The sequence below is a fragment of the Triticum aestivum genome, chromosome 4B (genome assembly GCF_018294505.1).
Source record: "Triticum aestivum cultivar Chinese Spring chromosome 4B, IWGSC CS RefSeq v2.1, whole genome shotgun sequence".
Lineage (NCBI taxonomy): Eukaryota > Viridiplantae > Streptophyta > Magnoliopsida > Poales > Poaceae > Triticum > Triticum aestivum.
Window position 1 is genome coordinate 413,316,278 of NC_057804.1, and position 20,802 is coordinate 413,337,079.

General features: G+C 42.4%; 1 protein-coding gene across 1 annotated transcript; it reads right to left on the minus strand.

The window, feature by feature from the left end:
• Positions 1–9,922: 9,922 nt before the first annotated feature.
• On the minus strand, positions 9,923–19,795 carry LOC123092432 (rab3 GTPase-activating protein catalytic subunit). The gene is made up of 21 exons (XM_044514209.1): positions 19,498–19,795; positions 18,788–18,831; positions 18,628–18,691; positions 18,430–18,544; positions 18,251–18,318; positions 17,791–17,888; positions 17,195–17,366; positions 15,473–15,689; positions 14,989–15,115; positions 14,766–14,875; positions 14,577–14,666; positions 14,194–14,322; positions 13,976–14,109; positions 13,321–13,407; positions 13,152–13,244; positions 13,000–13,071; positions 12,659–12,698; positions 12,221–12,465; positions 11,696–11,873; positions 11,170–11,375; positions 9,923–10,738 (listed from the first exon to the last, which is right to left on the minus strand). Exons 1-21 carry the CDS (start codon positions 19,738–19,740, stop codon positions 10,442–10,444), a joined length of 2,829 nt encoding a protein of 942 aa, XP_044370144.1. The 5' UTR covers positions 19,741–19,795; the 3' UTR covers positions 9,923–10,441.
• Between the last annotated feature and the right edge of the window lie 1,007 nt (positions 19,796–20,802).

Genomic DNA, 20,802 nt, shown 5'->3' on the forward strand with positions numbered 1-20,802 from the left:
GCAATGCAATCGCCCTGTAAATGCTTTACTTTATCACTAAGCGGTAGCGATAGTCGTAGAAGCAATAGTTGGCGAGACTACAACGATGCTATGATGGAGATCAAGGTGTTGCGTCGGTGACGATGGTGATCATGACGGTGCTTCGGAGATGGAGATCACAAGCACAAGATGATGATGGCCATATCATATCACTTATATTGATTGCATGTGATGTTTATCTTTTATGCATCTTATCTTGCTTTGATTGACGGTAGCATTATAAGATGATCTCTCACTAAATTTCAAGATAAAAATGTTCGCCCTGAGTATGCACCATTGCCAAAGTTCGTCGTGCCCAGACACCACGTGATGATCAGGTGTGATAAGCTCTACATCCATCTACAACGGGTGCAAGCCATTTTTGCACACGCAGAATACTCAGGTTAAACTTGACGAGCCTAGCATATGCAGATATGGCCTCAGAACACTGAGACTGAAAGGTCGAGCGTGAATCATATAGTAGATATGATCAACATAGTGATGTTCACCATTGAAAACTACTCCATTTCACGTGATGATCGGTTATGGTTTAGTTGATTTGGATCACGTGATCACTTAGATGATTAGAGGGATGTCTATCTAAGTGGGAGTTCTTAAGTAATATGATTAATTGAACTTAAATTTTCATGAACTTAGTACCTGATAGTATTTTGCATGTCTATGTTGTTGTAGATAGATGGCTCGTGTTGTTATTCCATTGAATTTTAATGCGTTCCTTGATAAAGCAAAGTTGAAAGATGATGGTAGCAATTACACGAACTGGGTCCGTAACCTGAGGATTATCCTCATTGTTGCACAGAGGAGTTACGTCCTGGAAGCACCGCTAGGTGTACCACCTTCGGCAGCTACTGCAGACATTGTGAATGCCTGGCAGTCGCGTGTTGATGACTACTCTATAGTTCAGTGTGCCATGCTTTACGGCTTAGAACCGGGACTTCAACAACATTTTGAACGTCATGGAGCATATGAGATGTTCCAGGAGTTGAAGTTAATATTTCAAGCAAATGCCGGATTGAGAGATATGAAGTCTCCAATAAGTTCTACAGCTGCAAGATGGAGGAGAATAGTTCTGTCAGTGAGCATATACTCAAAATGTCTGGGTATTGCAATCACTTGATTCAACGGGGAGTTAATCTTCCTGATGATAGTGTCATTGATAGAATCCTTCAATCACTGCCACCAAGCTACAAGAGCTTCGTGATGAACTATAACATGCAAGGGATGGATAAGACAATTCCCAAGCTCTTCGCAATGCTAAAGGTTGTGGAGGTAGAAATCAAGAAGGAGCATCAGGTGTTGATGGTCAATAAGACCACCAGTTTCAAGAAAAAGGGCAAAGGGAAGAAGAAGGGGAACTCCAAAAAGAACAGCAAACAAGTTGCTGCTCAAGAGAAGAAACCCAAGTCTGGACCTAAGCCTGAGATTGAGTGCTTCTACTGCAAGCAGACTGGTCACTGAAAGCGGAACTGCCCCAAGTATTTGGCAGATAAGAAGGATGGCAAGGTGAACAAAGGTATATGTGATATACATGTTATTGATGTGTACCTTACCAGAGCTTGCAGTAGCACCTGGGTATTTGATACTGGTTATGTTGCTAATATTTGCAACTCAAAACAGGGACTACGGATTAAGCGAACACTGGCTAAGTACGAGGTGATGATGCACGTGGGAAATGGTTCCAAACTCGATGTGGTCGCCGTCGGCACGCTACCTCTACATCTACCTTCGGGATTAGTTTTAGAGCTAAATAATTGTTATTTGGTGCCAGCAATGAGCATGAACATTATATCTGGATCTTGTTTGATGCGAGACGGTTATTCATTTAAATCTGAGAATAAGGGTTGTTCTATTTATATGAGTAATATCTTTTATGGTCATGCACCCTTGAAGAGTGGTCTATTTTTGATGAATCTCGATAGTACTGATACACATATTCATAATGTTGAAGCCAAAAGATGCAGAGTTGATAATGATAGTGCAACTTATTTGTGGCACTGTCGTTTGGGTCATATTGGTGTAAAGTGCATGAAGAAACTCCATACTGATGGACTTTCGGGATCACTTGGTACTTGCGAACCATGCCTCATGGGCAAGACGACTAAAACGCCGTTCTCCGGAACTATGGAGCGAGCAACTGATTTGTTGGAGATCATACATACTGATGTATGTGGTCCAATGAATGTTGAGGCTCACGGCGGGTATCATTATTTTCTCACCTTCACAAATGATTTAAGCAGATATGGGTATATCTACTTAATGGAACATAAGTCTGAAACATTTGAAAAGTTCAAAGAATTTTAGAGTGAAGTTGAAAATCATCGTAACAAGAAAATAAAGTTTCTACAATCTGATCGTGGAGGAGAATATTTGAGTTACGAGTTTGGTCTACATTTGAAACAATGCGGAATAGTTTCGCAACTCACGCCACCCGGAACACCACAGTGTAATGGTGTGTCCGAACATTGTAATTGTACTTTACTAGATATGGTGCGATCTATGATGTCTCTTACTGATTTACCGCTATCATTTTGGGGTTATGCTTTAGAGACGGCTGCATTCACGTTAAATAGGGCACCATCAAAATCCATGGAGACGACGCCTTATGAACTGTGGTTTGGCAAGAAACCAAAGTTGTCGTTTCTTAAACTTTGGGACTGCGATGCTTATGTGAAAAAGCTTCAACCTGATAAGATCGAACCCAAATTAGAGAAATGTGTCTTCATAGGATACCCAAAGGAAACTGTTGGGTACATCTTTTATCACAGATCCGAAGGCAAGACATTAGTTGCCAAGACTGGATCCTTTCTAGAGAAGGAGTTTCTCTCGAAAGAAGTGAGTGGGAGGAAAGTAGAACTTGATGAGCTAACTGTACCTGCTCTCTTATTGGAAAATAGTTCATCATAGAAACCGGTTCCTGTGACGACTACACCAATTAGTGAGGAAGCTAATGATATTGATCATGAAACTTTAGATAAAGTTACTACCGAACCTCGTAGGTCAACCAGAGTAAGATCCGCACTAGAGTGGTACGGTAATCCTATTCTGGAGGTCATGTTACTTGACCATGGTGAACCTACGAACTATGAGGAAGCGATGATGAGCCTAGATTCCGCAAAATGGCTTGAGGCCATGAAATCTGAGATGGATCCATGTATGAGAACAAAGTATGGAGTTTGGTTGACTTGCCCGATGATCGGCAAGCCATCGAGAATAAATGGATCTTCAAGAAGAAGACTGACGCTGATGGTAATGTTACTGTCTACAAAGCTCGACTTGTTGCGAAAGGTTTTCGACAAGTTCAAGGGGTTGACTACGATGAGACTTTCTCACCCGTAGCGATGCTTAAGTCTGTCCGAATCATGTTAGCAATTGCCGCATTTTATGATTATGAAATTTGGCAAATGGATGTCAAAACTGCATTCCTAAATGGATTTCTGGAAGAAGAGTTGTATATGATGCAACCAGAAGGTTTTGTCGATCCAAAAGGTGCTAACAAAGTGTGCAAGCTCCAGCGATCCATTTATGGACTGGTGCAAGCCTCTCGGAGTTGGAATAAATGCTTTGATAGTGTGATTAAAGCATATGGTTTTATACAGACTTTTGGAGAAGCATGTATTTACAAGAAAGTGAGTGGGAGCTCTGTAGCATTTCTAATATTATATGTGGACGACATATTGTTGATTGGAAATGATATAGAATTTATGGATAGCATAAAAGGATACTTGAATAAAAGTTTTACAATGAAAGACCTCGGTGAAGATGCTTATATATTGGGCATCAAGATCTATAGAGATAGATCAAGACGCCTAATTGGACTTTCACAAAGTACATACCTTGATAAAGTTTTGAAAAAGTTCAAAATGGATCAAGCAAATAAAGGGTTCTTGCCTGTAATACAAGGTGTGAAATTGACTCAGACTCAATGCCCGACCACTGCAGAAGATAGAGAGAAAATGAAAGATGTTCCCTATGCTTCAGCCATAGGCTCTATCATGTATGCAATGTTGTGTACCAGACCTGATGTGTGCCTTGCTATTAGTTTAGCAGGGAGGTACCAAAGTAATCCAGGAGTGAATCACTGGACAGCGGTCAAGAACATCCTGAAATACCTGAAAAGGACTAAGGATATGTTTCTCATTTATGGAGATGATAAAGAGCTAGTCGTAAAGGGTTACGTCGATGCAAGCTTTGACACTGATCCAGACGATCCTAAATCGCAAACCGGATACGTGTTTATATTGAACGGTGGAACTGTCAGTTGGTGCAGTTCTAAACAAAGCGTCGTGGCGGGATCTACATGTGAAGCGGAGTACATAGCTGCTTCGGAAGCAGCAAATGAAGGAGTCTGGATGAAAGAATTCATATCCGATCTAGGTGTCATACCTAGTGCATCGGGTCCAATGAAAATCTTTTGTGACAATACTGGTGCAATTGCCTTGGCAAAGGAATCCAGATTTCATAAGAGAACCAAGCACATCAAGAGACGCTTCAATTCCATTCGGGACCAAGTCCAGGTGGGAGACATAGAGATTTGCAAGATACATACGGATATGAATGTTGCAGACCCGTTGACTAAGCCTCTTCCACGAGCAAAACATGATCAGCACCAAGGCTCCATGGGTGTTAGAATCATTACTGTGTAATCTAGATTATTGACTCCAGTGCAAGTGGGAGACTGAAGGAAATATGCCCTAGAGTCAATAATAAAGTTATTATTTATTTCCTCATATCATGGTAAATGTTTATTATTCATGCTAGAATTGTATTAACCGGAAACATAATACATGTGTGAATACATAGACAAACATAGTGTCACTAGTATGCCTCTACTTGACTAGCTCATTGATCAAAGATGGTTGAGTTTCCTAACCATGGATATGAGTTATCATTTGATCAGTGGGATCACATCATTAGAAGAATGATGTGATTGACTTGACCCATTTCGTTAGCTTGGCACTTGATTGTTTAGTATGTTGCTATTGCTTTATTCATGACTTATACATGTTCCTATGACTATGAGATTATGTAACTCCCGCTTACCGGAGGAACACTTTGTGTGCTACCAAATGTCACAACCTAACTCGGTGATTATAAAGGTGCTCTACAGGTGTCTCCGAAGGTACTTGTTGAGTTGACGTATTTCGAGATTAGGATTTGTCACTCCGATTGTCGGAGAGGTATCTCTGGGCCCTCTCGGTAATGCACATCACTATAAGCCTTGCAAGCAATGTAGCTAATGAGTTAGTTACGGGATGATGCATTACGTAACGAGTAAAGAGACTTTCCGATAACGAGATTGAACTAGGTATTGAGATACCGACGATCGAATCTCGGGCAAGTAACATACTGATGACAAAGGTGAAAGATCGAGGATGTCGCCTAGAGGGGGGGTGAATAGGCGCTTTAAAATAATTACGGTTTAGGCTTGAACAAATGCGGAATAAACCTAGCGGTTAATTTGTCAAGCACAAAACGTACAACAACTAGGCTCACCTATGTGCACCAACAACTTATGCTAACCAGGATAAGCAACTATGTGATAGCAAGATATATGACAAAGAACAATATGGCTATCACAAAGTAAAGTGCATAAGTAAAGGGGCTCTGGTAAGTGATAACCGAGGCACGTGGAGACGATGATGTATCCCGAAGTTCACACCCTTGCGGATGCTAATCTCCGTTTGGAGCGGTGTGGAGGCACAATGCTCCCCAAGAAGCCACTAGGGCCACCGTAATCTCCTCACGCCCTCGCACAATGCAAGATGCCATGATTCCACTAAGGGACCCTTGAGGGCAGTCACCGAACCCGTACAAATGGCGACCCTTGGGGGCGGTCACCGAACCCGTACACTTTGGCAACCCTTGGGCGCGGTCACCGATACCCGTCAAATTGCTCGGGGCGATCTCCACAACCTAATTGGAGACCCCGACGCTTGCCCGGAGCTTTACACCACAATGATTGAGCTCCGAACACCACCAACCGTCTAGGGCGCCCAAGCACCCAAGACGAACAAGCTCAAGGGCACCAAGCACCCAAGAGTAATAAGCTTCTCAACTTATAACTTCCACGTATCACGTGGAGAACTCAAACCGATGCACCAAATGCAATGGCAAGGGCACACGGAGTGCCCAAGTCCTTCTCTCCCAAGTCCCACCAAAGCAACTAATGCTAGGGAGGAAAATGAGAGGAAGAATAAAAAGGAGAACACCAAGAACTCCAAGATCTAGATCCAAGAACACCAAAAACCTTTGCCTTGCACATGATCCACTTGAGCTAGATGATGACGATCTTCTCCTCCTCAAGATGGACCACCTTTCTTGATTGCTTTGGCTCGATGAAGACTAGAGATTGCTCCCCCATACTCCACTATGGGTGATCCACTCTTCTGCACATCTTCATAAGTCCATTGTCGCCACAATGGACGGCAAGCTTCAAGCATATGATCTCTTCGTGATGATCCTACTTGAACTTGCACACCGCAACCTAACCCCACAAAGAACTCTCACGAAGACCATGGGTTAGTACACAAAGCGTAATTGACCACGCTTACCATACCATGGGATCGCTTGATCCCTCTCAGTACATCTTCTATGCTTTGTGTGTTGATCAACTTGATTCATTCTTTGATTTAGTCTTGATCAACCTTGAATCTATCCAACTCTCTTCATTTGGATGATGTCTTGAAGGTAAACATGAATGATCACACAATCTTCTTCTTCAAGACATGCTTGCAATAAACTCAACACTCACATGACCAATCTTTGGATAATTCCTTAATAGCACCTTGGTCAACTCATAAACTCCTTGAAACCAACACATGGAATTCAAGAAAAGCCTATGGACAGATCCTTCAAATATAACTCAAGACAACCATTAGTCCATAGAGATTGTCATCAATTACCAAAACCAAACATGGGGGCACCGCATGTTCTTTCAAAAGGGAACAACGTACGTTGTTATGCGGTTTGACCGATAAAGATCTTCGTAGAATATGTGGGAGCCAATATGAGCATCCAGGTTCCGCTATTGGTTATTGACCGGAGATGTGTCTCGGTCACGTCTACACAGTTCTCGAACCCGTAGGGTCCGCATGCTTAAAGTTAGATGACGGTTATATTATGAGTTTATATGTTTTGATGTACCGAAGGTAGTTCGGAGTCCCGGATGTGATCACGGACATGACGAGGAGTCTCAAAATAGTCGAGACATAAAGATTGATATATTGGACGACTATGTTCGGACACCGGAATGGTTTCGGGGAGTATCAGGCATATACCGGCGTACCGGGGGGTTACCGGAACCCCCCTGGGAGACCAATCGGCCTATTGGGCCCTAGTGGAGAAGAGGAGGGGCGGCCAAGGGCAGTCACGTGCCCCCTTCCCCCCAGTCCGAATTAGACAAGGAGGGGGGGCGGCACCCCCCTTTCCTTTCCCCATCTCTCTCCTTCCCTCTCCTCTCCTACTCCCACTTGGAAGGGGAAGTCCTACTCCCGGTGGGAGTAGGACTCCTCATGGGGCGCGCCTAGGGTGGCCGGCCCCCTCCCCCTCCTCCACTCCTTTATATATGGGGAGGGAGGCACCCCTTGGAGACACAACAATTGATCCCTTAGATCTCTTAGCCGTGTGCGGTGCCCCCTTCCACCATAATCCACCTCGATAATATCGTAGCGGTACTTAGGCGAAGCCCTGCGTTGGTAGAACATCATCATCGTCACCACACCGTCGTGCTGACGGAACTCTCCCTCAAAGCTCGGCTGGATTGGAGCTCGAGGGACGTCATCGAGCTGAACGTGTGCTGAACTCGAAGGTGTCGTACGTTCGGTACTTGATCGGTCGGATCGTGAAGACATACGACTACATCAACCGCGTTGTGCTAACGCTTCCACTTTTGGTCTACGAGGGTACGTGGACACAGTCTCCCCTCTCGTTGTTATGCATCACCATGATCTTGCGTGTGCGTAGGATTTTTTTTTAAATTACTACGTTCCCCAACAGACAGCACCAACAACAGAAAAACAAGAGCATGGGAGGGACCCTAGACAATGAAATGCCTAGTACGCAGCCAAGGCAGGATAGTGAAAATGCAGAGGCTTCGTGTTTTTAAATTACCAATGGTGTAGTTGCAGATCCCATTAAACCCATACAGCCATGGAGAATCCTGTCATTCAAAGGTTAACAACGCGTATACCTATTGATTTGTATGGCGGATATGATGAGGAAAAGACCACGAACAAAAAGACAAGAGAAGACACCGTAGATATCCAAGGCAGATAAGTGGCCAGTTTACAGACATCTCTGTTACCTTATAAAATGGAGTTGGTGGTGGTGGTGATGAGTTCACTCCCTCGCTCCATTTCAATCTCCACCGTCCATTTAGAAACTATCACACCCCTTCGGGTTGGAAGAGTTCATCCACCTAAAACCCACCAAACTCTTCCGGTTTGAAAAAGGAAATATGAACAAAACAGTAAAAAAATAATGTGGTTGAAGAGCCATAACCACACACCGGCCTCTACAGTCAGTTCAATCAAACCAGCAAGGGACCACCTCACTCATGTGTTTTGAATGTGAAAGTATTCTGTAAGTACATTATCAATGCTCACATGGCCATGCAGTTATTGTGGTGTGGTGTTGTGTACTTGCTTTATTTAATTTTACAGTGTTGCAAGTTCATTGTTGTTGTATGCCGATGATTCAATAAAACCGTAATTATTTTATAGTTCAGTAGCAACACACAAGTGTTATGCTAGTGTGAGACAGAAAATGCACATGACGAGTGAAGTAGGAAGCTGCAAAAATACGCTGCTGATGACCTATTATGGGAAATGCAGGGACCAATGGAACATTAAGGGTGGCTAAAAGCAACCCCAACAGTCCCTTAAAAAACTTCCAGTAAAACTGGTTTTATGGGATGACCGTAAAATTTAGGGGAAATTGTCCGAGAGCAACTTTTATCAGTTTCTGTAAACTTCCCCTAAATCCGCTTAGATTTTATTTTTAATTAAACAAAAAATAGATAATTGCCGAGAAGGGGCGACGCGAGGAGGTGCGATGGTCGCCACCGCCAACGCGAGCGCAAGGTGGCGTGGCAGCGGGCAGCATAGCGGGCATTCCGACGACATTTAGGGAGGTTGGGGCAAAGAAGGCCCATCTTTCGGTTAAGTTGTCATAACTTTATGAGAAGATGATCTTCTCGTAAACCTGTGGGAAGTAAAGACCAATTTTACAAGATCCTATAAAGTTATGGTCACTTTATAGATACCGTTGAATAGGTTCTTCTACCACAACTTTCCCTAAACGACGATTATTTTGGAGATAGGGGGCGTTGGAGATGTTCTAAGTCGACATGGACTGTCTCGTGGGCGTACTTCGTGTTATAGTGGTGAATGCTCGGTTTTATCCACTGAAATTGGACTCTTTATTTTTATCTTACACTATATTAATCTCATTTGCGTTGCCGTGTTAACTGATGTCCTATAGTTTCTGTACCATTGGGGTTGAACTGAGGCAAATATGCTTTGGTTTCATCTAAAAAAAGTACACTTGCCTGTTCAGTTCCTCTCCGCTCCTCAACTGCGCTCCCAAAGCGGAGAGCGGCTAAAACCAAGCTCCACTGAGTCCAGCAGAGTGGAGAGATTCCGAACAGGGTCTTAGTTTTATCCCCCCCAAACTTGTTGAAGAGATGAAATAGAACCAGGGTCTATCTTTTCTATCACCCCCCGCGTGCGCGCACGCACACAAAAAGGACATCTTGTACAAGGATCCCCCTCCCCTCACTCAACCCCGCCACCCTCAACGCCACCATTGATCATAACATCACCCCCATGATGTACAGTGGCACGAGGCAACACCACCGGCCATATGTAGTTCTACTACTACGTACTGTTCAATTTGGATATAATGCAACTAAAAAAATGGACAAAGTGCCATCACCCTCAGTGGAGGGGGTGTAATACTTGAAACCACAGTTAACTACTCCACTGAGGGTGAGTAAACAAAACAATCTGTACAAGACCTTGCACAAACGGTTCATGCACGCAACTGTAAATCATCATATCACATGGGAGCTTGGCAGCCTGCATATCTCCAGATGCCCACAAGCACAAAAGCTACAACTTTGTCATCAGGAAAAATGGTCCAGGCTTCTTAATCCCAGTCGCTGGACGATCCAATTGCTTGCCACCTCATGCAGATCAAACTGTTTTTCATGGATAACAAGTTGACACTTGACACTTCAATTTTCTCGTAACACTGGCTTTGCGATTCAGCCGCCACCATTATTCTCATGCCAAAGGATCGCTTTTCTTGTACACTCAACCTTCAACCCAGGAATTGATAGATCTGCAATATCAACACATCCGGCTAACTCCTATGATTGTTCTTCATGTGTCTGATGAACATCTCAGTCCCAGGATGTCACAGATAAAGCAACCCAGAGATCATTAGACGTGCCAGATATATACATCCTATGTGTCTCAATCTGTTCATCTGTACATAACGGAGTTGGGCTCGAATAGTGACCGTTGCTTAGGTTCTCCAGAACTGAGAATACGATCTCTCTTTGTATTGGTTCATGTCCGTTCAAAAGATTTCCCATGCTCAAAACTTTCCTCCATGACTGATTAGCAGTAGGGGGACGAAACAGGCTTGATACAGCCTCCCTTTCAAGCCTCCCCACCTTTTCCTTACTAGCGAACTCCTAACATACGAGATTTGGAGGAAATCAGAAATATAACCATGGAAATTCACAGAAAAAACAATGGCCAGGTATTGTAAATAACCCATTAACAAATTTCATATGGCTAGGGCAATCGCAGCCAGGCCCAGCCCACTGCATCAATATATATGAGCATTTTAGTCCTCCCAACTTACTTTCTTGATATTCTAACAGGTGAAAGCTGTAGCTAACAAGGCATTTGGTTCCCGCAAAAAAGAAGGCATTTGGTGTGCAGGATATATACAGTATAAACTAGCAAACCCATAAGGGTTCCAATTTGATCAGGCATATGAACCAGACTGAATATGTGAAGCTCCTGATCTCCTATTCTTCCCTCAAATCTATGAATACTGATTTCGTCATTTGAGAGTCACTATGCAATGATAGCAAATGTCGAGAAGAATAGCACTTACCTTTTCATAACAAATACTTTCCAAGCTGGTTCCCATTTTTGGAAGATAGTAATTGAAGTAGTCGGTAAAAATTGATTGAGCCAGTCTTGGAGCATCTATAAGTTTTCGGTGGACCGAAGCAGCAAAAATCAGCAACTTCTCTATATGCTCGAAAACTTGACAAAGTCGCCTCAAATCTCCAGCCAAATCACTTGTGTCAGATTTCCCTGTTAAAATAACCACATAAGTATTCAAGTTGGCAAGAAGTCCCATTATCCCTGAGACCCACTGATAACTGAAGGTTGGCTAACTGATAACTGAAGTCCCATTATCTGCTAGGGAACTGATAATCCTAGGCAGTTCCTTCATTTAGTAATAATGTCCCATTTTTATTTTGACTGGTAATTTAGTTATCCAATAAAATGAACACGGTAGTAGAAAAGCTCAATAGATTCAAGTCAGAACAAGCCCTACTAATGTCAGGCCACCCAAATAAAAACAAAATGGAAGTCTATAGTTTATGCACAGTTGTACAACAAGTATGTACCTTGAAGAGATCTTAATGTAGACGCCATTGTAGCATATAGTTGATCCATTTTAGTCTTCATTAATTTGAAGCCACCATATGTGGTCTTGTTTAGAATGTCAGCTGATGATTTGAAAGCAGTGCAGACCATTTGCTCAAGGAGCTGCTGTGGCCTCAAAGTTTCAAGGTAATGAACCACCTGCATATCACAAATATGCAAAGCTCTGTCAGAAACTAATAGCTAATTATCTGCACTTGTAATCACATGTAGCATTATTCCAGTTTAATTTCAAGTAATCCAAAACCAGTAAATTTCAAGATTCCATCTGGCATCTGAACATATGCAACTAATTTCATGATTCTTTATTGTTATATTCAGCATAGACTTTGAAACACAACTACAAGTAATTGTGTTGATCCTTCATAATTGAACACCCACTTTCTGCCACAAACCCCCCTGCTCTAACCTATTTATTAGGTCATGCAGTTGTATATGATGAAGTAATCACTGTTGATACGAACTTAGGATAACAAAGAGCAACCCACCTTTTCTCCTTCTCGAACAGAATCAAGCAGAGATTTCTGTTCAGAGACAGGCAAAGCTGGGGCATCATTCCAAATTTTGCGCCACATATTCCCATGTTCTGACATACGCTGAGAAAGCCTTCCTTTGGGTGGCCAGGCTGGATTACCATCACTTTTGTCCTCACTCACCCAGTCACCAGGTGAATGCCACCGAATAAAATCTTCAAAAGCAGCATCCGGATTTGCAGCTTTAAAAGCAGACATATCTAAGCATGCAGTAGAGCTTAATTAGTAACAGGTGAAGAAATTCTGCAAGAGGAATCACACATCTTCCAAAAACAATGATCATTATTCATACAGGACAGGAAGTAAGATAATATTCTTCAAGATAGAAGTAATAATTAGCTATGTCTACATGTACCATTTGAGGAAAGGGGGCATTTTAGATAAAAACCTTACCGGAAGATAATATATCCCTTTCCAGTTGACCAGATAAACCCTGCAATAGAATAGGAATGGTATGATACATCACACTAATTTTGAGGTAACTAATAAGTACTCCCTCCATCCAATAATACATCACACTAATTTTGAGGTAACTAATAAGTACTCCCTCCATCCCATAATATAAGACGTTATTACATCCAACATAATCACATATTGGATGTAACAACGTCTTATATTATGGGACGGGGGGAGTACAATATAGGTGACAACTTACCAGGAAAAATTAGATGGAAATTCAACAAGAGTTGACTAGTAGTGCGGACAATAAAGGTAATCTAAGTTCAAGAACTTACAACAGCATTGCCAAAAGCTTCAGCTGCATGGAGCCTTTCTTCATGCATATCTTCTGTCATCAAAGGTGCATCCTAAGAAACTAGTGGAAAAATAAGGGGGCCGTATGCGCATCTTGATGTTAAATCTAAAGAAGAGTGGTGCTAAGCAGAACCTGAGTATATGGAGCATGCATTTCCTGAAATGTATTTATCAGCATCATTGAAGGCACAACGCCTGCTGATCCTTTACGTATTTTATCAGGTGCCTGTTCGTAAATAGAAATGTTAGCAACAAACCCTTTTTAACTTCAAATGTATACCAAGGACATGGATGCATATTACCATGCTATTTGAAGTCTTTTCTTTATGTGCATCATCAGTATCCTTCTTACGATTCAATGATTTCTTCCGCTCAATGCATATCGCAAGCTTGCAGGGAGGCAAAATCATGTAAATATGCTGATCTCACGGAAACAGATTGTTTACAAACAAAAAAAGGACCAAGTGTAGCACGGACTCCAGTGTTACAGACTTACAGATCACAATAGAACCATGAAATACAAATACTGCACACTTTAACAAAGAACATGGTTAGCTTTGTTAATTTGATAGGAATATAACCCTGTTCATGGAATGCATGGATTTGTGCAATTGAGATTTGGGAGAAATAAAGCAACATTACTCGGTGGTTTATTGACAGTCTGTCAGAAGGGAAAGAGGTGGCTAAAAGAATGGCGTATTAGTCCACTGTTCACAAACGGCAGTTTGCAAAGCAAGTGATGAAATTATGGGACTCGCTAGAGTTTATATTACTAACCAGAGTAACTAGACAGATCAATATTCCATGTATAACATAAACTCCCAAACGATTTCACATAATACCAGCGGACACTGGACAACATAAGAATGTAACATTTGCTCGTAGACAAAACCTGCTAATTCTCGTATGAGAAAAGATGACATTGAGTAAGTGCTTCAAGGAAAATAGCACAAGTACCATTTGTAGTTTTTGGTGGATTACACAAGCAGAGAGGTCAATGCTAGAAGTGGTTTTCATCCTCGGTAGTCGTTCTGACTCCTCCCAGCACCAACGAATTTCGCGCACAAAATCAATCCATAAGACTGCTATTGCTGTTATAACAAAGTCAATCATTAATATAGTTCATGAAATTGAAACAAGGGCTTGATTGAAAATATTAAGCACAGAACACGAACCACGTATATTGCAGTTGCCAAACCACAATGCATGTAAACAGAACTGAGCAAAGAGAGAATCTGAAGGTGCTCCTTTCAAAGCGCGACCATACTTGTTTTCTGGTTCCACATAATTTGAGTTTCCAACCTCTGAGAAACACCAAAATGTAAGTTAACCGGTTTTTGTCTAAATGAATTAGAAGAAAAGGCTGCAGACATGAGAGAAGTAATAAACTCTAGTTCGAGTTTATAGATCTGGCCGAGTGCAGCACTGTGGATTTCTTAAATCAAGATTATATACGACAGGAGATTTTCCTAAGTTTCCCAAAACGAATTATGCTCATTTATATTTTGGTTCATTAAATTAAAGAATCTGTAGACTGGAAAGGAGGGTGTATAAATACCATCATTGAAAAGATCTTTCATAACACGATCAATGACAGATGGTGGAGGCACAGCAACAGAAGATTTTGAATTGTCTTGGCCTGAATTATCTGCTTCCTAACATGACAAATTTAAAATCAGAAAAAAAAGGCTACAAAAAGTAATTAGCATCACTTCAAAGGAATTCTGACATGCATGAAGTTCTTAACCTGCGACAAAATCTTCCAAAAATTGTGCCTCTGCTGACGATTCAAATGCATTTACTAGCAGATGTAGCTGGGATGCAAACCCAACAAACTTCCCAATAGAATCATCAACCCTAAAAATGAATGGAAATAAATAAAAGGAATACATCATGAGGTGGAACAATCCATGAAATATGAACAACAATATGATACTTATATCAAGATGATTTTACAAAAAAAGGCTTACATGTATGGAGACACCACTGGTTGAAGAAGCCAACTATCAGCATCAAACGACGAAGCATTTTCCACCTCAGCCATCTCAAAGCTCTCTTCAAACATTTTCTCTCCCCAAATGGTTGTCAACTCAAAACCTAATGTTCATTGCCAGCATGTGTTATTTATACATATCTTCTACTACACCAAAACGTGAGATATACTAAAGTAAAATACAGTTGACAGAATACTTTGCACACATATCACTCAACTACTAGCAGGAAAGGAAAAAATTGTGGATATGTATGCTATTATAGTCCATGTTTTTGTGATAACTAAAACTTTTCTCATACCATATTATATGCACATTACTTCTTGTTCCATGTTTGCTTGTGATGGTTGATATGATCCTTATAAATACATCCATGGTAAGGTTTGTAGTTCCCGTTATCTTTTCTTGAAAGTATAGTTATTGTTAACAACATAGCGGGTAAAAGATCTAAGGCTGCAGTTACCTTTAACAGGATCCTCGGCAGAGTACCACTCTGCCCAAGGGCAATCATCATCCCATTGTTTTCTGGGTTGGCTTGCAACTTCACTTTCTGGTATTGACTCGGTAGCTTCAGAATCCAAAGTCTCCTCATGATCATAATCATGTTCAGGAGTTCTGTAGGTAAGCTTCATCGAGAAGTTTACCTTAACCTTTGCTGGAAAATCTGTTGAGGATAGGACCTTCAAACAGAACAATGAAGGTTAGGTATGCAACAGGCAATCCAGGACAATTTTGTGACACTGAGGATTCATAGACAAACATAATTACTGCACAACAGCAACTGTAGTATTTTTAAAATACGATTATTTTCACCTGTTAAGTATTTTTAAATATTATTTTGGAATATATTTAAGTCAAATAAATGATTTTCTAAATTATCCGTATCTTTTAAACCGTAAATTCGATTTTAACATATTATATATGAAATTTTATTAGAAAAATATGTGGAATCTAAATATGATGTTAATTTTATGTGTTAATATTTTTAAAATATCGTTTTGGGAGCAAACTTATAATTTATAGCGTAAGATCCGTTTTCCTTTCGTACCGGCGTTGACCCGGATTGCAAATAAACACCCCACTATAACAATATAGGGAAAAGAAAACATCGATAGCTACACATGCATACCTCTGAAAAATGTCGCAGGGGAAAACAACAGATTTATCATCGCGAGAGTGAGAGAAAGCGAGAGAGAGAGAGAGAGAGAGAGGGAGGGAGGGGGAGGATAGAGGGAGAGAGAGACGCCTTAGGATTAAACATATTCAAACACGTTTTTTTTGTTTTGTGTGAACACCGAGGACATCGCCGGCGAGGGTGAGAAGGAGGATAAGCGGCAACACAAATATGATGCCTCACAAAAATAAAGGAGATGGACCTAAGTCTTGGGTGATGGTTGTTGGGTTAAGAGTGTGTGTTATGTTTTCTCTCCCGTTGCAACGCACGGGCTCTTTTGCTAGTATACCTAAATAAATAGTTGATCCTGACTAACTCAATTATCTTAACACGCAATTATGCCAACTCACCATGCCGCCATGCATGCTCCACTTAATTTAATACTCTCAACATGCAACTATGGCAACTCATCATGCCACTATGCATGGGAAAAGACCCACCTTAACATGCACCATGCATGCTACTCATATTCAATAAATAGTTTACAACTATATAATAATCAAATATAAATTATATGCACTTTTTGTTTCAATTCTCATATTGCTGATTCAAATACTAAAGTTCCATACTGCCAACTCACAAAGAAATAATTGCATCCAATTCCCGCAGCAATGCACGGGGTATCATATCTATTGTTAAGAGTAGGTGGTGGTTAGCTGGTGTTTTTCATTTCCTTTACGTGTCTCAACAGTTGTCAGTTGCATGCAACATTGTTTTAGAAAGGCTGTATACTTCTGACGTGTGGAATAAAGCAAGCTTTCCAGATTTCAAAAGCTTTAGCACATTATGTGATCATGTCTGTGCAAAGTTGCAACAAAAACTCAACATAAAATTCATATGAACATGTTGTGGAAAAAGTCAAAAACAGAGGGAAACATGTGGTGTAACTTGCTTCCAAGCTACTACTCAACTCAGTAATGATAAACTTAGTTGAGGAACAGACTAATTCCGGCTGCGATCCAGTAAGGTCTTATGAAAGAATAATAGTAACAAACTGAAGAGAAGACTCACAAACTTTGACAGGAATAGCTCATGTAAACCCTCCAGATGCATGAGTCGTATTGGGACCTGGCTACCAATTCGATCAGCTTCAAATCTTCGAGTAAATACAGTTCCCATGTTTTGAATTCCTATATATGCTTTTCGTGAAGGGTCATGAACAGGTACAAATGCTGGCCAATTGCTAAAATTGAATTTTATGTTAGTAAAAGAAATGGCAGCGGCTATGCTAGTAACTAACAATGGCCTGGCAACACCCTCCACCACTGCAAAGACAGCATGTGCCAAATGCAATGTGAATGACTTGATAATGATGTACCCTCGTATAGATTAAGTTTATTTGTTTCTGCAAGGTAAACTCACTAATTGGAAAGATAAAACATGTGAGCAACAAAAGATAGTTGACAGCAAAAGAATAAAACTGAAGCAATTGCTTTGGGAACACAAAGAATAAACCATCACTGCTTATATTCCTGTGCTAACCTACTAAACAGTAATACACTACTTTTTCTCCTGGCCATAAATCGAATAAACTATTTTTCTAACACATGATAAACCGAATAAACTATTCACTGCTAGCTTTCATAAATTAGTCAAAAGTCACTAACCTGCCACAATTAGACAATGCAATTGCTACAGAACTCAAAAGCTTAGTTGATTCAGGATCATCAAGAACAACACCGCTGGCACTCAAGGGAGCAATTATCTGACAGCAATAAAAAAGTATAATTAGTTTATTTAGTATTTATGTAAACTAAACTATATGCATTAACTGGCCTCCACAATGCAGAAGAGCTTGACAGCTTGTTGCAACAATTTGAAAATGCGAGTGCTACTGCTGATGAACTTAAAATAGAATGATGGTTTCCAGATTTCTATGAGGAACTCGATGCAATTTCTTTACTCGGGAAAGTATCATGTCTGAACCAGGAAAGTCGCAAGGTAATTTAATATAATACAAATAAGTACAATGTGAACAGCGATTAATTAATATATCAACAAAGTATCATGGTGTGCGGTCAGTATCCATGTATCTGTATGGTATGCAACAAGAGAGCCAGACTGTACCAGAAACTCATCTACTCCAAAGGATAGTTGTGTACTATGTGTATCATCATCCCAGTACGAATATTTGCCTACAGAAAGGTATTTGTAACTGAGTACAAAAATATTCAACAAAAATGTTGTTTTAGAGAATAATAACAGCATAACCTGTTAAGGAGAGTAAGCACGTAAATTTCTCTCACCTTTTGCAGATTTCCTAAAATGATACTCCATACAGTAGACTCTTTTCCCATGCTTCAGTTCACGCTTGACCATGTACAAGTTTTCAAAGGAAGGCACAGTCTCTGCACCTTTTTGCTATAAGAATGCATATAGTTAATAAATCAAAGATACATATACATCACACGGAGCATCAAATAGGGTCCAGGAAGGAGCAATACCATCAAGATCTTTGGGCCATCTGCTAGCCATTGACGACAAATTGCCTCTATCTCAGATATAAACCTAGATGGTTAAGAAACTCATAAGTGCAATCGTACTTAATTGGCTTTTTCCAGATAACTGCAAATGAGCTAACTAATAACGGGAAGCACTGAGTACCTCTCCCAAGATGAAGCAATGGTGAAATCATCAAACCGCCCGAGCTGCACGAATGCACAAAGTATGATAAATCAGGAGACAATTAACCACTCAGACATACATTCAACTGAAGCAGAATGCTGACTTACAAGATCTAGGAAACTGATCTAGTAAACTACAGATAGAAGGCCTAAAATTAAAACATCACATTGAGAAAACAAGATCCTGCAAACCAGATACATGCTCCCAAATGGGTGTGACCAACAGTACCAAGCAAAGCACAAAAGGTACGGTTATCCATTAGTTACTAGTTAGCACATTGGCGTGCACAATATGTCAATGATCCCAGCAAACTGCATAACTCCTGCAGGAGTACACTCCCATAGGCGACAAATCTGCCAACAATTAGTTGTGGTCTCAGTGTGACGGGCCAATACATCCAATCACCAAACTCTTTACAGCCTTCTAGCAACCGCATCACATTAGCGTATGATGAAACATCCAATTATCTAACCCTTGGTCTGACGGACCAAATATTATGAACATACAAGTCACGAGCCTAACAAGTAACAACCGCATCAGTCACATTACCGTGACCTCGTTGTCACGCAACGACAGCAGCACCAGCACGTCTGGCACACAAAACTGAACCCCCAGCTGGAAAGCGCGGCGGCGGATAGGAATCACGGCCGAGAGAGAGCAGCAGCAGCCATCAGAAGCGTGCGTAGTACCTCTTCCTCGGCCTCCTCCTCGTCGTCGTCGTCGTCCTCTCCGATCCGGCGGTGCTTGGCGTGCTTGGAGGAGGTGGAAGCCATGGCGGCGTCGGCGTCGGCGTCGGCGATCCCCTCCGTCGGCGAGCCGGAGGAGGGGGTGGGCGGCGGGGTGGGGTAGCGAGGAAGTTTCCCTGTCTGCCTCGTTGGATCGGTGGGGGGAAGACCAAGTGGAGGAGGAGGGAGGTAGGGTGATGTGCCCATGCCGCGTCGGCCGAAGAATTCGCGAACTTTGGTACTGGTGCGCTGGCCGCACGACAGCTCTGGAGCTATGGGGCACCAGGGAGAGGCCGTGTCCACGGTGCACCAAGACTGTGTCTAGCTAGCTCCTCTTTTTGGCCTAAAAAAAAAAGCTAGCTCCTCTTTTTTTTTTTGAGACAACGAAGCTTAGGCCAACTCCACCGCGGGACCCCAAACGGACGTCCCTTTTGTCCGGATTCTGTCCGTTTGGGCAGGGGATGGGGTCGTGTCCGGGCCTGTCCTCGGATGTGGTGGCCATGCGCCCAGCGCGCGGCCGCATCCTTTTACCCCATCCTGTCCACGTTCATTTAAAAAAAAGAGAAACTTTTCAAATGCCAAGCCTACGGCCCCAGTTCATCACGCACGCCGGCAACAAAGCCAGCGGCCGGCAACATACAGCCAGCCTCCAAAATGAATGGTTGTCCTCGGCGACAACACAGCCAGCGGCCAGCAACACAGTCGCGGCCATCCTGACTTTGAGTCTCCTCGGGATCGTAGACAGGGACATGACCACCCTCGTAGATCACTTCCTCCATGAACTGGTCGTAGTAGGGGTCGTCGACCGGTGCCGTTAGTGTTGGCATTTCGTCGAACAAGACGCGGGGGGACGGCATGGTGCCGGTATACGGCGGTCGTGCTTGCTTTCTTTGCATCTCGACGGACGGACGACCGTCGCTGCTGGACCCAGGGGTGACGTTGAGGTCGATGACAGCCGAGGGGCGTGGTGTGCACGGCGCGATCACGCTCACGTCCGGCGACCCCCCGAAACGGGTCTGGCCATCGTGCCTTGGCGGAGGAAAGCCGGGCGACAAGGGCTGGTCCGCGACGTCGGCGACTGGCAGTGCGGAGGCCGGGCGACCGACGACCCTGTGCTCGCCGGACCGACGGCCCCTCCAGAGAAATCGGGCGGACGACAAATGCCAGCCATGAGAAGGGTGTGCGCTTTGCTGACGATGGCCTCCTTCTCCTCGACCTCGGCGTTGTGTCGCGCGGCCTCAATCGCAGCGCGCTCGGCGGCTCTCTTGG

Coding starts and splice junctions, on each gene's coding strand:
- LOC123092432 (XM_044514209.1), bottom strand. CDS start 19,740: ATGGGCACATCACCCTACCTCCCTCCTCCTCCACTTGGTCTTCCCCCC. Junction 18,545..18,627: donor ATGGCCCAAAGATCTTGATG/GTATTGCTCCTT, acceptor GCATTCTTATAG/CAAAAAGGTGCAGAGACTGT. Junction 11,376..11,695: donor TACATTAAGATCTCTTCAAG/GTACATACTTGT, acceptor TTATTTTAACAG/GGAAATCTGACACAAGTGAT.